General features: G+C 51.1%; 1 protein-coding gene across 1 annotated transcript; it reads left to right on the top strand.

The window, feature by feature from the left end:
* Nucleotides 1–2,349: 2,349 nt before the first annotated feature.
* ASB18 (ankyrin repeat and SOCS box containing 18) lies at nucleotides 2,350–14,549 on the top strand. Its single transcript, XM_005437586.3, is given in 6 exon segments — nucleotides 2,350–2,596; nucleotides 3,570–3,691; nucleotides 3,693–3,838; nucleotides 11,819–12,317; nucleotides 12,977–13,090; nucleotides 13,944–14,549. Coding segments are annotated over 6 exon segments (1,308 nt in total). The 5' UTR covers nucleotides 2,350–2,355; the 3' UTR covers nucleotides 14,130–14,549.
* Nucleotides 14,550–15,234: the final 685 nt, after the last annotated feature.

Here is a 15,234-nt window from a genome sequence, read left to right as displayed (position 1 = left end):
AAGTAGTTTACAAGCAGCCAACCCCCTCCATTTTCCTTCAAAACCCAGCCGGTGACTACTCCCTTGGTCCCGGCCAGCCCCAGAATGCTCCACAGGTGTCCTGGCTGCCAGCTCCTCTCTGCAGTAGATCGCCTCTGCCTGTACAGCAGTGTTCTCCTTAAAAACACTGAAATATCTTTTAATCCTGACATCACTTTCCACTTACCAGTGGAAAAAGCACTTGACTTGGCTGGCAGGAGCTCAGGCGCGTGCGTTTATATGTGTCGTTCAGCTACAAGAGGACTTTTTCGTTCTGCTCTTGCTGGCCCTGGCTATTTTTAACCCCCTCCGTCAGCGATGCTGTTAATCCTGTCATTACCGTGACCCAAGAAGTGAGTGTTATATGCAAATAAACGCTGATTAAAAGGCTCACGAGAAGGGGTCACAGGGTATTTCAACACGTTCTCAACGGCAGTTTAATGCCAGACGCACACACCCCTAACAAAATTAGCCCACGTCTGACCGAGAAGGTCTAGACTCTCTGCTAAATATACCCAGCTGCCAGCACGGGAGGTGGTCCGTGCTGTGGGAAGATGATCCCCTCAATGTGAACAAGGGCACGTGAAGGCAAGCTCCCTCCACGCCACCGTGGAAATATTACAGGGTTGCTAATGAGCAGAGAGGGAAAGTGCGCCGGGGCTGCGGAAACGTGACCCAGGACAAGTCCCTGGGGAAAACGATCCCACTCTGTGCCACTCCCTGGGCCTCCAAATCTTCTCCTACTCCAGCTCAGGGACCCCAGGGGATACCGAGGCTATTTTTCATACCAGAGCAATGCTTTGAGGAGGTGGTTCAGTTCATAGCAGAAGGGTGAACGGGCTCAAAGGCTGGGGGTAGCAGAATAGCAACAAGTGGTAAAAGAAAAGAGAAAGGCAAAGGGATCTGGAAGTTAGAAACCAACCGAGCAGTTGTGAACGGCCAGGTGGGAAGCTCAGCCTTGAGTTCAAGGGGGAAGAAAGAAAATGAGGAAGACCACCTTGGTTGACCTCAAATTAGCTCCCACTGCAGCTACAGGTGAACAGGGACCTCAAGGCAGGGGGTCTTTTACACAAGGGATTAATTTACACAGAGACCCTAAGTCAGACCCCCCCGGCTCAGTGCGATCTCATCCTGGACGGACACACTGTGATCAGTTTGTGGCTCTGCGTTCATCCCATGGTCTCCCAGGCCAGGTGGCTGGATGTCACCACAGCCATGTTGAGGAAACCCACAGAGAAACCTCAGACGACTCTTGCAGCATGGGCGTGTTGGCCCAGGGCTGGCACAAAGACATTCATGGTCACCCACAGGAGCCCAGCAAAGTCCCCACGTGCAGTGAGCTACAGAAAAGGTCTCAAACATTTCTTCCAGCCTTAGGCTGACTCCACAACAGAGGGAACCACGAAGCATTGCAGCAGTCCCTCCACATCTGGTTGCTTTGGTATGGTTTAACACCTTCCTGAGATTGATTTTGATTGTGTTTATTCCCCAGGGAGGTGGGGTGGGAGAGCTGGGAGGTTGTGTCACCCAGAGCTTCCAAGTCGTGGGATGCCAAGGACTATTCTAGTCCCTGCTGTGAACTTCTCCTGTGACCTTGAGGAAAGGAGCCAGGAGCCTCATGGCAGCAGGAGCCAAGACGCTCCGCCGGTGTCCGTCCCTGTGCTTAAATGGCAGCAGAGGCTGGGCGCTCCCTCCTATACAAGGCATCGGTGGGGAGAGCAGCTCCCCTGGCCAAAGCCCCGGGAGGATTTGGACCTCACTGGCTTTTGCCAAGCGCTTTGGATCCCTCCATCCAGGGACATGCCAGCATGCCAGGCTGCGTCATGTTGGCCACTAGTGCAATGCCCAGATCTTTCCATATAGCAACCATAAGACTGGAGACCGGTATGAGTCCCTTAAAGAGAAAAAAATAAAACAAACCAGTGAGGGAGAGAAAAAACTCACTTTGACCAAATTCAGAGTACACAAATAAGTTTCTATGGGGTTGGGCAGATAGGAGCTGACTAAATTTATTATTTTTTTTTCCTACTTTTTTACCCCCTAAACCCTAGGCACCATTTTCCTCCCAGCCTAAACACCTGTGTCCCAAGCTACAGCCTGCAATTAAATCAGCAATTTAATCCAAGGGGTGCTGTCACAAGGCAGCCCAGTGACCGTTTGACCCTCATTGTATCGCGTGCCCATTATCACCTGACCCGACGAAGTTATAAATACAATGACAATAGAACCTTAACTGGATTATAATTAGACAATGAGCCCAGAAGGATGGAAACAATGAACTATAAAAGCCCGTCTGTCCTCCCAGCTAGGACCTACACACACACGGGAAGCACTGGAATGGGCGAGTTACCAGGACCTGTAACAGAAAAGCTACAGATTTCCCCCAAATTGGATTTGGAGCATCCTCTGACGGCTCACGCTCCGTCCACCAAGTATTACACAGCCCTGGTCACCGGAGACCTGAGAAGCCTCGAGGTCCTGACTGACCGATACTATCAAGATGTCAACCTGGTTTTTGAGATCAGTAAAAATGAGCTGGAGTGGCAAGTGAAAAGTCAAGCATCTTATGGACTCTCAGGTACTTTTCCTTTAAAGGCTAGTCCAGAAAAATTAAAACCCCAGTATTTACTAACCCTAAATAGGAGAGGTGCAGTGCATTTAGGTACCTAACGCTGCTTTTATAGAGCCTGTTCCCAAGGTGGCTGGTTCCTGGTTAGCTGACTGTGCCCTGCAGCCCTAGCGATAAATATTCAGCACTTTCTTTTATTATTTTCTTCTCTTCTGCACATACTAACCCACCAGAGGGGCAGAGAAGTGTAAAAAGTGTGTCCACATGATTTTTTTCAGGTTGGGGCATGCTGCGGTTTAGGCATGCCTGCAAGAGGGCTCGCAGCCCAAATTCCCCGTGCAGGGGCTCAGGAAGAGCAGCCTGGTCCTATCTGGGAGGAGGAAGACCCTCACAAGGTGGTGGTACCTGGTGCCTCCCAACCACAGATGCTCACCAAGCGCTGTGCATCTATCAATGGTCCTAGAGGTCCCAGAGCTGCCAGGAAACGCAATGCCTTGCTCTAGCTGAACCCAAACCCAATGCATCCCATGCCCAGCCCTGCATCACCCTCCCAACACGCTCCCACCTGGCTTGCGTGCCCTCAGGCTCAACCCAGTCCCAGCAAAGACCATATATTCCTCCCCTGGGTGCAGGTGGGGTATTTGTGAGCTGCCTTGTAGCTCCTGCCAGCAAGGTTGTGCGCAGAGGGTCCCCTGTACAGCTGGTGGCGGGCAGGGTATTGGTTTACCCAGCTTGTGCCATGTGAAATCCTGCTCCTGGATGCGCACACACCAGGGGAGTTTTGCTTCCCCTCCTGCCAATAGCGCTGGAGGCAGCCACCAGCTATAACCAGGCTCTCTGAAACTCCTGATGCCACCAGGGAGCTGAAAGAAAAATGGAACAAGCAGCGTCTTGGTCTAGTTTGTTGGCAAGGCTAGTGCACAGGAGGTGGAAACCCAGCGGGTCAACCCCGGGCATCACCCCCACCCCCTTTTCCTGGCAGGGCTGTGGTCGCTGGAGTACAAGCAGGAGCTGACCACCCCACTGTGCCTCGCCGCCCGTGGGGGCCATGCCGCCTGCCTGCGCCACCTCCTCCGCCGACGGGCCAACCCCGACCTGGCACCGGGGGGGGCGCGCACCCCTGCACGAAGCCTGCCTGGGGGGGCACGTCGACTGCGTCGAGCTGCTGCTGGAACACAAGGCTGACCCCAACCTGCTGAGTGACGAGGGTCTGGCCCCGCTGCACCTCTGCACCACCCAAGACTCCCTAAGGTAAGGAGAGGGACCCCCGTCAGCATCCCCCTGCCAGTAACCTCACTCTGCATCCCCTGCATGCAGTCCCCAGTGTGCCTTTGCCTCTGCAGGGTGCAAAAAATAAAGGTGCCACAATCCCTGGCAAGGCTTCCCACATGCTCCCACATCTCCTGGCTGCATCAGCTGCTGCGGCATGCTCAGCTTAAAAAGGGACATCCCGGTGCCAGGCACATTGCACAGCCCACATCTCCTTCCTGTGGACAGGAGCAGCCCAGCTCCACATGCTTTTCCTTCCTCCTCTTTTCTGATGATTTATCCTAAAATCGCTATGTCTCAAATCCCAGGTCCAGCATGCTTTCCCCTGGGAGATGCTCAGGATGGATCTAGTCATGGGGCATGTAGGTTAGTCTGACCTCCTGCACTCCTCAGCACATGCCAACCCCGTCTGCAAGGGAATATCAGTGCCGATCAGGGCACCCACTTCTCCTAAAATCCCAGCCCTAGGGCTGTAACAAATGGATGGGAACAATCCTCCCACCTCCTCACCCCACGCAAGCCACATACCGACCCACCTTGGCTTATATCAGGGTTAAGGCTCAGCCATATGCCCTTCTCACTGTGGATCAGCATCAGCATCACACAGAGGCAACCATAAACATTACCTTGAAAAACAAGCTTTTCATGCATGCACGTATGTCCCAGTAGGACTTTAAATGCCTGAATCATTAGACCCAAGGAATCCGGATTTTTTTTTATTTTTTTTTATTTTATATATATGAAGAGCTCAGCCCCTTGATATCCTGATGAAACTGCTTAGGGCCATAGAGAATTTCATCATCTGCCAGCTTCAGTGAAAACCCACCCCAGCTCCAATCCTCTCCCCTTAAAGCAGGCAGCAAGCTTAACTAGGAGTAGGTGGTGAAGGCAAGGTTCCCACTACAGATCAAATGTATCATAGGCCACGTGTCAGGGAAAGAGCTCTGCAAAAGAGAAACAGCCAGAGAGGGAAAGGTTTGCAGACATAAACATCTCGAGCCTGGCTTATAAATAAGAGTCTCTGCAAGACAGCCGAAAATCTAGTATTAATCGAATTTTGGTTCATCCAAAAATTGAGGGATTAATCAAATGCATCCTTGGTGCAATGAGGGTTGGAAGGAGCGGGATGGGTAAGGGAGGATGCTACAAGCAACCCTTATCATTAATAAGGAGCTAGTTTTAATTCCTTCACCCAAGCACCCTTTTGACCTTAAAACCTTCACTCCCCAAACGCCTCGGGGCGGGGGTGGTATTTTAGGCTTCACCAACTTCATCTGCCCCCCTGCAGTGATAGGGCACAGAAAAAAGCCTGGTGCGTGGAGAGGACCCCATGGCCCACAGAGGTCCAGGTGCCCTGTCTTTGGCCAGGTGCTTCCCAGCTTGGAAAAATATAAACAGATATTAAAAATGAGCCATTGTCACTGATTTACATGTTATTTCCCCCAGAAGGATGGAGGGGCATGGCAGGTGAGCCAGCAAACGGCGACACGGGGATCAGACAGACGCAACGTGGAAACAGCTGAGTTATAAGCCCTTGAATATTGGGGCTTTATAATGGAAATGCTGAGAGACCCTTAACTACGCTACCCGGCGCTACGGGGGCTTCTACAATAACTAAGCCAACTCCCTTGAAAGATCAAAAATTAATAGACATTTCAGACAGGTTTTGAGGTTTCGACCACTGCTTTTCAATCGCAAAGACTTTGCTAAAGTTGGAGACTGAAGAGGTCAAGCTTTAGGTAACACAAACATTTCCTCTTTGATTAGGGGGAGACTACTTTACCTTGCCTTTTTTTTTATTTTATTTTTTTTTTATTGAGTAGTAGATTTTAGGTCATCCTTAATTTTTTACTGACAATAAAGAGCAGGTCATTGACCTACATAGAGAGCTATTTTATTTTTCTCCCTCTCAATAACAATGGCCAGAACACCTATGTGCCGGGTTCTTCTGTATTCCCATATACTCGGCAATTCACCATGGGGGCAGGACTTAAAACCTTTGAGCCTCTCAGTGACTGGGATAAAAAAAAATTATCTGGGCTTCCTTCCAGCCATTTGAGCTTCAGAATCCATGAGATTTCAACAAAAAGGATATCAGAGCTTTAATCTAGGAGCTTTTTGAAGAGATGGGAAAAAAAAAAGTTCCAGTAAAGTTCAGTCTTACCTTCTTCACTTTAGGAGCTGTTCATGCCAACGTCGGCCTATTTAGTAGAGTTCCTCTCCTTGACCTCTTTTTTACAGCAGAGATAATTAACATGGTGGGGTAAGATGAGTCTCTAAATTCACTGCACTCTCTCCCTGGCGCTCTCCCTTTTCCCTCTTAAAGCTGGGATGATTAAAGGAGTCTGCCTTTATTGGCACCCCGAAAAAAAATAAAATAAAAATAATTGAGGGGGAGAGGAAGAGTCTCAACTCTCCCGGCGGTGCCGGGGGGAAGAGCAGGCATGGGGCGATGGGAAGGCACATCGAAGGGATGCAGGATGTAGTTCCCGCCTCCCATCGCGGTACCCGCAGCAGAAGGGATGGCAAACACTATCACGTTTGTAGAGTCCTCCTTCAGATCTGCGAGTTGGAAAAAGCTCTCTAAAGATCCCAGGTTTCCCATGCAACCAGGGAGAGCCTACCTGGAAAGAAATCTCCTAGGGCTTGCCTTCTCCAGCCTTCCACATAGGGTGGAGGGCTAAGTCAAGCCAAGGGATCAGAAAACAAGATGTCACCCCTAGCTCCATGCATCTTGGTCTTATGGCTGAGCAACACCCTCACGTTCACCTCTTCAAGCTTCCTCTCCACCCTGGAAGCTGAAACCAGAGTTACCTCCTGGCTCCGAGCCTCCGGCTCAGAGAGGTGGGAGATAAATAGTGTGATGAGTCACTGCAGGAGGAGAGTCGGTGTCCAAGGGGCTCCATGCAAGAAATGATGGGGTAGGAAGTGAGCACAAGAGCTGCCAGCTCGGGAAGACAGGATGGATTTTGCTTAGGGGATGGAGATGAGGATAACTCATCATGGGAGGAATTAGCAAAAAAAACAGGACCCAAGCAGGAAGGCAAGTACCTCAAAAAGGCAACATGACCAAGATAGCAAGGCTCCTCAACACCAGGGAGGTGAGCACTAACCCACTGTTGGAGGCCCCAACCCCTTGGCACCCTCCAGCTAGCCCAGCATCGGCCTGGCCACGCTGTCCCTTTGGCTGCGGGAAGTAAGCATTACTAGAAAGGAGAAAAAAAAAAGAAAAAAACCCAAAACACTACAGATTTTAAACACCAGCATTTAGCATCATTGTCCTCTTCTCTGTTTAGCATTGCTAAAATACAAACCTCAGCATTTGGAACCATTGTTTTGGAAATTCATCTCCCTGCCAGGGAAGACCAGCTCTTTAATAGGTCCTGAGCAAGAAACAAAGAGCCCAAAGCAGACACAGAGGGCAACCCAAGACCCGACCCTGCTCTTCAGAGAAGCTGCTCCCCAAGTTGGTGTGACGGCTCACACAGATGAGCATCCACGACTCACAAAGCTTTGGCAAAGGGGCAGCGCAGGGAGCGATGCTCCTGGACTGGGGTTTGCTCGGTGGCAGCAGAGCAGCCCCTGCGCTGGCACAGCCAGCCCTGCCACCACCAGCCTTCGGCACCAGCTGCGGCTCACCAGTAGGCTTGCAGTGCCTGAAAAGATTTTTGTCTTTTAAAGAAGAACAGTCTTCCTTTCTCCTTTTTTTAAGAAATTAATCAGAATAATCCTTGCATTCAGAGCCAGGCTTGGGAAAGGCTGATTCTTCCGAGTGGGAGCAATCCTGCAATAAATCAGACACAGATGGAGAGACGGTCACTCAGATGCCATGAAAAACAAGCAAGCAAAGGATGGGAAAGCCTCGCTCCAGCCCTAGGGAGGGGCGGAAAACACCAAACAGGAGATTTTTCCTTCAGCAAACTGGGGGCCCGAGTATGTTTTTGGGACAGGAATTTTCCTCCAGCCTCCTCTGCCCCAACCTCCTGCTCCTCCTGCTGGTTATTCATCGCATCCCATCACTTCAAGCTAAATCCCACTTTCCCAGCCTGGACATTTTTTCATCCCAAACTGAGCAGCATCCCTGTGGGGTGCTGGGAGCTGCTGCCGGCAGGAGCCACCCTGGCAAGGAGAGGGCAGGGGAGGGGGATGGGTACGTCCTGCCCAACCTCACACCAACATCTGCCCCGACTCTGTTGATGGGTGAAGAAGGAAAATAAAACCCAAAACCTTTTATTGCCTTTAACTGAGCCAGGGCCCCAGTGCAAGGCAAACCTGCAGTACTAACACCAATTATCACAAATTAGTGCAACTTTAAGCTAACAAGTGACTTGCCCAAGCAAGGAGACATCCACGTGTGTTACCCACCACCAGCAAATGAGTTAAGAAGGGTTTGTAAGAGAGTTTAAACTAGTCTAAGTTAGGCAGAGCTATGTGTAAGGCTGGCTTTTTGAGGGTATCGCTGCCACTGGAGAGCTGCTCGCCCAGGTCAATGGAACCAGGCTGGATGGAAAACAAACTGGTTTGCTTTGTCACCCCGTGTCTAAATTTCTGCCGAACTAAACCCATGCCTTCTTGCAGTATTCCCAGAAAACTGGAGAGGAGCCCTCAAAAAAAAGCAGCAAGTGACTGCTGAGCCTTATTTAATGGGATATTAGTCTAATCTGACGGTGAACAGCAAGGTATTCATTAAAAAAATACAAGAAGCCAGAAATGCTGGTGAAGTGTTAGAGCATATGAGTTCATGAGCAGAAATTAGAGGCTCAGATAACAGCATATAGCCAGCAAACATGAACGGCATCTACCCAGCACCTGCTGATGCCCCATACATCCAAACAGGAGGCGCGTGCTCCTAGCAGGGGCCTGCTATTCCCATTAAGCAGAGAAGATCACCCCTTATTTATAGCCCCCAACTAACATTCCCTCTTTGCCAAGGGAGGAGTATCCAGGGGAAAATTCAATATAAACCGACTTGGGTTTCTTCCAACAAGTTACCCATCGAACTTGACAACAAAATAGAATAACCCTTCAGCAAAATAGCATCTGGGAAGGATGGCATTTCCACTCCAGTAACTCTAGAAAAATATTTGGGATGTCTAGCAGGAGGCCAAGAGGAACTGAACTCCTGTATTGAACTCCCATCCCACTCTCGGTAAGGGAAAACCCCCATGGCAAAGCGAGGGTGCTGGGCTGGAGGGGCTGGGCACAGCCCTTGGCTTTGCCAGGCAGCCCATGATGTACCACCCTTCACCTGGAAAATAAGGGCAGGGGAATATTTCCTCTCTTGCCTATGCAGGTGTCAGTCTTCAGCCTGGGCACGCTCCATATGCAGCACTTGCCAAAACCAGCACAGGGCTTGTGCTCAGGGTCTCCAGGTATAGCCACCTCCTTGCCTGGGAAGGAGCAGAGATGCTTTAGCCTGATCTAATTTTTCCTTTAAAAAAAAATTTTAAAAAAATCTCATGGATTAGGTTGCTGCATGTTTTGCAACCAAATCAGAAACGTATTTTTTTCCCATTTTTCCCTACAGAACCATCCTTTGGTTTGCCCCAGCTGTGTTAGCTTAGGGTACCAGAGTTACCCATGGTGTTAGGATTAATGTTAGGATTAAGCTAACCCGGAGAGGTCCAGAGAGAGTCATTATAATCAGGGCTACAGATTCCCTGCTGTAAGGATGAACAAAGCTGGTAAATGTGACCAGAGTTGCGTGTCATTTGCTCCAGCAACAGACCCCCTCCAACAAAGTTTTACTGACCAGCAGGAAGCCCCAAAAAGTCCTCAGCGAGACGAGCTGTTGCTTGAGAAAGAGATTCAGCACGTTTTAGAGTAAAAAGGGAGCTGCAAAGTAAGGATCTGAGGGTTTGGGGGCTGGCACAACCGCACGCTCCATCTGCTCACCCACAACTGCATCCCTAGCAGAGAGCATCCGTGGTGGATGCCTCCAGCAAGGTCCAGTGAGGGCTGGCAGCATCTAGGAGCATTACCCCTGCAAAGGCTGTGGGAACAGCCCATCCACACAGATCCTGTCTGCAGGATTTTTTCCCTGGTAAACTCAGGCTTGATACACATGGGAAAAGCAGCCCCAGGAGGTTTTTACAGATCCTGCACCACCAAGGACAGCGAATGTCTCACCAGCTCCTATCAAATGTGGGGGGAGGTGATGCTGCAGGTCCAGAAGGATTCAAGTAGATTATTTTTTTTTCCCCCCATATATGATAGCATTCATCTGGGCCATGAAAAACAAGCTATGCCTTAGTACCATCCTTCCTCTCTAGAGCTCCTCTTCTTCCTCATCCCTCCTGTTGGGAGGGAGCAGGCTGGGACTCCACTCCCCCTCATTTTGCTTCTGTATCAGCCCAGAACCTCACTTAGGGCTCCAGGTGACACCTGAGCTAAAAAAAAGAACATATTGGAGGAAAATTAAAGAAGCAAGAGGAGTTCAAAGGCTGATACACCTCCCTAGACAACAGCAGCCACTGCTGAGGCTTCCTGAAGGATTGCTCTTCCCACCTCCCTGGCAGCATCTCTTGGGAAACACGAACTCACCACATTTTCAAAGTCTCGCTTGGACGGCACGTGGGTCTGGCCCCCTCCAAAAAATAGCTCCTCCGTGCCACAGTGGTGAGCTCAGCCCCCATGTGCTAACCCAGCTGCTGACAGCCCTGCCCAGGCAATGACATTGAGCCACGCCAGCCCCGGCAGCTCCCAGCAGGAGATGGAGCAGTCACTTTGATTCATTTAGACTGGCTGATCACATCCATTTATTCACATACACACCAAAAAAAAAAAATTTAAAAAAATTAAAAACCACAAAAAAAACAATCAAAACCAAACCATCAGGGCACACAAGGCATCTTTAACCCCACCTGTTGTCAGAAGAATGCAGATGGAAAGCTTTGATGGGAGCTGGTGTCCCTACTTTTTAGCAGCCACAACCCCTCATTACACCCACACACAGCAATGTTAGAGAGAAAGAGAGATGGGAGCATTGCTTACCTTAATTTATTCCTCCTGGGAACTGCAGGTGCTGCTCCTCCATCATCACCAGATGCCAAACAAGCCAGCAAAACTAATTTCTGCAGGCTTAAACCACCTGCAAAGGTGTTACTTTCCAGAACAGGGAGGAAGCACAATCTTTTGGTCCTCTCTGGGGTAGGAGCCCAACACAGACATTTGGGTACCTTAATGGGAAAAGAAGAATCTCTTTTTATACACAAACAAACCCACACTGAGGTCTTCTGCTGCACAGAGGCATTACTGAGGGTTTCCCTCCATGTCAGCTTGGTCCCACCACAGATTAAGGTGGAGACAGCAGTTTAGGATGTTTTCAGCTGAGAAGCTGTGTGGATGTCAGCCAAGGGGTGGGATTGTATAGATCATCTCTGTAACAGCCCAGGGCTGCACCCATACTGGGAGATGAAAATGCAACCAACAGACTGATGGCACAAAGGGACCCATCATGCTATGTGTCCTCATCATGTCCAGACGCATCCCACACCCCTTACTGGCTGGGGCTGAGCCAGCAGGCATGGCTAACTGTGGGCACTGCTCCTGGGCGCTGCCCGACCACCAGTACGGCCAGCATCACCATCCACCACCTGGGATGGTGGAACCCTTGTGGGTCAAGGACTGCCAAGGTGGTCAAGGATGGTCAAGGTCATCAAGGATAGTCTAGGATGACCATTCATGAATGATGCCGGTCAAGGGCAAGAGGGAGATGTTGCCCAAATCACCATCACCCTCATTGCGGTAGGCACCACGGCACAAGGCCACCCTCCCCGGCCTCTGCTGCTCCCTCCCAAAATCCCTGAGTGCCACAACTGCCATGGCAGCCCAGCTCCAGCATGAACCCCATCCTCACCCCACCACCTCCCACTCCACCGTCCCTCACGGCTCCCACTCCATCCCACGCCCCCCAAAACCCACCTGGGTGGTGCACACCCCAGCCTCCCCATCTCTTTGCAGATGCGCCAAGCTCCTGCTGAGACACGGGGCCACCGTCGACCTGCCGAGCGAGGATGGGGGGGAGACGGCTCTGCACATGGCGGCCAGGCACTGCCTCTGCGACCATGCCCACCTCTATCTGCGGCACGGGGCGCGCGTTGACGCACGCAGCGCACGGGAGGAGACAGCCCTGGGCATCCTCTGTGGGCGGGCACCAGGTGCCGGAGAGGGCTGCCTGAAGCTTTGCCAGCTGTTGGCTGCCCACGGCGCAGACATCAATGCCCGGGATGAGATGTGGAGAAGCCCCTTGCACAAAGCGTGCGGGGCCTCCAACGCCAGCCTGGCGTGCTTCCTCCTGCGGCACGGGGCTGATGTCAACGCCATTGACTACGGCGGCATCTCCCCGCTGGGCTGCACGCTGCAGAGCTCTGCCTTCAAGAGGGAGCTGCAGCCCCACCTCACCGTCCAGCTGCTGCTCAACTACGGCTCCCAGAAGATATGGCCCCCTGCCTTCGTCAAGGTACCGACCCCAAAACAGCCCCCCTGTATCCCCTTGCACCAGGGATTTTGCAGCTGGGGTCGGGGTGCTTGGGGAAATAAAAAGCCCAGGGAGGTTGGGAGAATCTGGGAGAACCTGGTGCAGGCAGGGAGAGGGGATCATGCCCTTAGGGTTGGCGATGCTGCTGGGAATGATGGAAATGGAAACACTGGCATGGTCTGGCAGTAGGGAAAAGCAGGCAGGGTGAATGGCAAGATGGAGCCAGCATGGGGGACCGGCAAGGAGGATTTTTCGTCTGCCTGGGGATGTCTGAGACAGGCTTGGTACATCAGCCATCAGTGCAACCGCCTTATGGCTCTGCGTTTCATTGATTTTACATCAAACAATAAAGAAAATATTATACTGACTTAGCATGCACAAGCCAAAAATGTAAATAAGAAGCAAGGGCTGCATCCAGAGGAAGAAGTGCCACAGCAAGGCAGGTCTTCCCACCACATCACAGCTGGAGAAAGATCTCCAAAGCATGCCAGGACAAACCCTGCACCTGCCTCATACTGGCATGGGACTATCCCAACCCAGACCACATCGGGGTGGGACAAGCCCTGGCTGCAGCACATGCATGCTCTCCCGCTCTGGGACATGCACCTCCGCCTGAAGCCCCTCACGTTGCCCATGACTAGGTGCTGAAGTCCTGTGCGGTTGTGCCAGAGATCATCGAAGTCCTCTTCAATTCCTACCCACAAATCCCTGTCTCCGAGAAGTGGGCTGAGGCTGTGCCGGAGGAGGTGTTTCAGGTAAGACGGTGCTGGCAGTTTGGCAGGGATGGCCGAGCCCCTAGGAAGGGGTTTTATCCAGCAAGAGTTTTTTCCCCACCCAAACTTTAGGGGGGGGGGGGGGGGGGAGAAGTCCTCAGAGCACCCCCACGCATTCGATCATCTCAGCAGCTTTGCATCCCTTTAGCTCCATCAACCCCAAAATCCCCATTCCTGCCCCTGTCCTGCAATAAAATACAATCCCAGCATCTGGAAGTGACCCTGAAGCTGGATCACTGCCCGGGAGGAGCCCACACCACTCCTTTTGGTTTGAAGAACTTATCTCCAGACATACAACAGGTATGGCCAGCCTGCTCTCGAATGATCTCGGATGGCTGCCTTGTCCCCACAGCTCTTTGGTTAGCTTGGCTGCAAGGGGGAACGGCTGCTGAAATGCAAATAAAGCTCTTCAGCACATTCTAGGGGATGGGAGAAATGATTTTTATTCCGAGCTAAGGAAAGGTTGGGGCTGCACAGACCAATCCTGCTTTGTTTCCCCCTCTTAGAAACAAGCGGGTCTCTTCTACATCAGCTCTAAGGCTTTCTGCAGGGATGCTGCTTCCAGTAGGCGTGAAAGCATCCCCCCCAAACAGCGCCTGCGGTGAGGCTGGGTTTCTTCATGTGTGCTTCCACAGGAGAATTCTCCATCCAGCCTCTGCTTGCAGGACCCACATCAGCCCACGGAGCCCTAACCCACGGGCAAATGTCACCCGTGGGTTTCTTACCTCCTCCCCTTAGATCTTCATCTCAAAAGTATCTCTGGTTTGTTTGGGTTAATGAGAAAAAAATAAAACGAACTGATGCTCAGGTTCCCCCCTCACCCCTCTCTTTGCAGCAGCACCAGCTATTCTATGAGTCCTTTTTCCGGCTGGCAGGCACAGTCCGGTGCCTGCAACATTTATGCCGCTCCGCTATTCGGGAAAAGTTTGGGAGCAAATGCCATTGCCTTATCCCCTTGCTGCCTGTGCCCAAGCCTTTGCGTGATTACCTGCTGCTGGAGCCCGAAGGAATCGTGCTTTGAAGGGCCAAGAGGAGCCGACTGAGGTCTACCATCCACCCCTGCCTTACCTTACCTCGTCCTCCCTCGGTGTAGCGCAGCAGCATCCATTTCTGTCAGCCGAGCGAGGGAGCACTGGTTTTCATGATAGATGGTTGTTTTTCAGGGATTTATAACGTAACTAAAATGTGCTTTCGGCTGTAACTTTGTATAGATTTTTTTCTAATTGTGCTTTAAATAGATTATAAAGAGTAATAAAATGATTAGTAGCTGTTACAAGCATGCTGCAGATATGAATAATACTCATTATAAAGGATCCTGACAAAGCAGCGGGGCTCCTCAGGTGTGCAAAGGAAAGCACGCACAGCAGATGATGACTAAAATCAGCCCACGTGGGCATCAGATCCCCTTGGATAAATCTCCCCTGTGAGTGGCACAAGCAGAACTGGGACCAGAGGTGCAGCTTGGAAGCTGTTAGCAGGATGCAATATCCAGTGGCATTAATATAGACCATAAAATAGACCAGAAATCTTTTCTTTTTTTTTTCTTTCTTTTTTTTTTTTTTTTTTTTTTTTTTTTTAATGTAGAAGCCACCAAGAAAGAGCTGGTTATGCCATGCAGAAGTGGAGGTGGGGAGTGACCCCCTATTTCTCCCGGCTCCCCACAACCCAAGGCACTCACCAACACCTCCTGTACCCATCATCCCGTTGCTGCCCCCGGGGCTGGCACGTGGAGGGGCTGGAAAGCCTGGTGGCAAGCCAGAGTGGAGGAGTTTGGGCTTTCTTTTCACATGGTGACTTGGCAAAAGGCACCAGGAGGAGCAAGGATTTGTTTTTCCAGACCCTCAGGCTCCCCAAATTAATTTCTGTTGAACCAAAGCAAGGGCATACACGTGCCCCTTGGAAGAACAGCTGTCCTCATGCTAGCAGCTCTGCCACAGCACTCGCCAAATTGTTCCTCTGCTTAATTACACTCACCATTTAAAAATATATATAGAAATAAATCAGCCTTTTTGCATGTTGGACTGGACTTTGCACCAGCACCCAACACTATGGTGGGTTACACAGCCGATGTGTGCAGGATGCTGGCAGCATCCCTGGCTCCCAGAGGGAGCGCGGTAATGGGGAGG

Source organism: Falco cherrug, chromosome 8 (genome assembly GCF_023634085.1).
Source record: "Falco cherrug isolate bFalChe1 chromosome 8, bFalChe1.pri, whole genome shotgun sequence".
Lineage (NCBI taxonomy): Eukaryota > Metazoa > Chordata > Aves > Falconiformes > Falconidae > Falco > Falco cherrug.
Note: the sequence above shows the minus strand (reverse complement) of the source record. Positions and strands in the feature narration are given on the sequence as shown.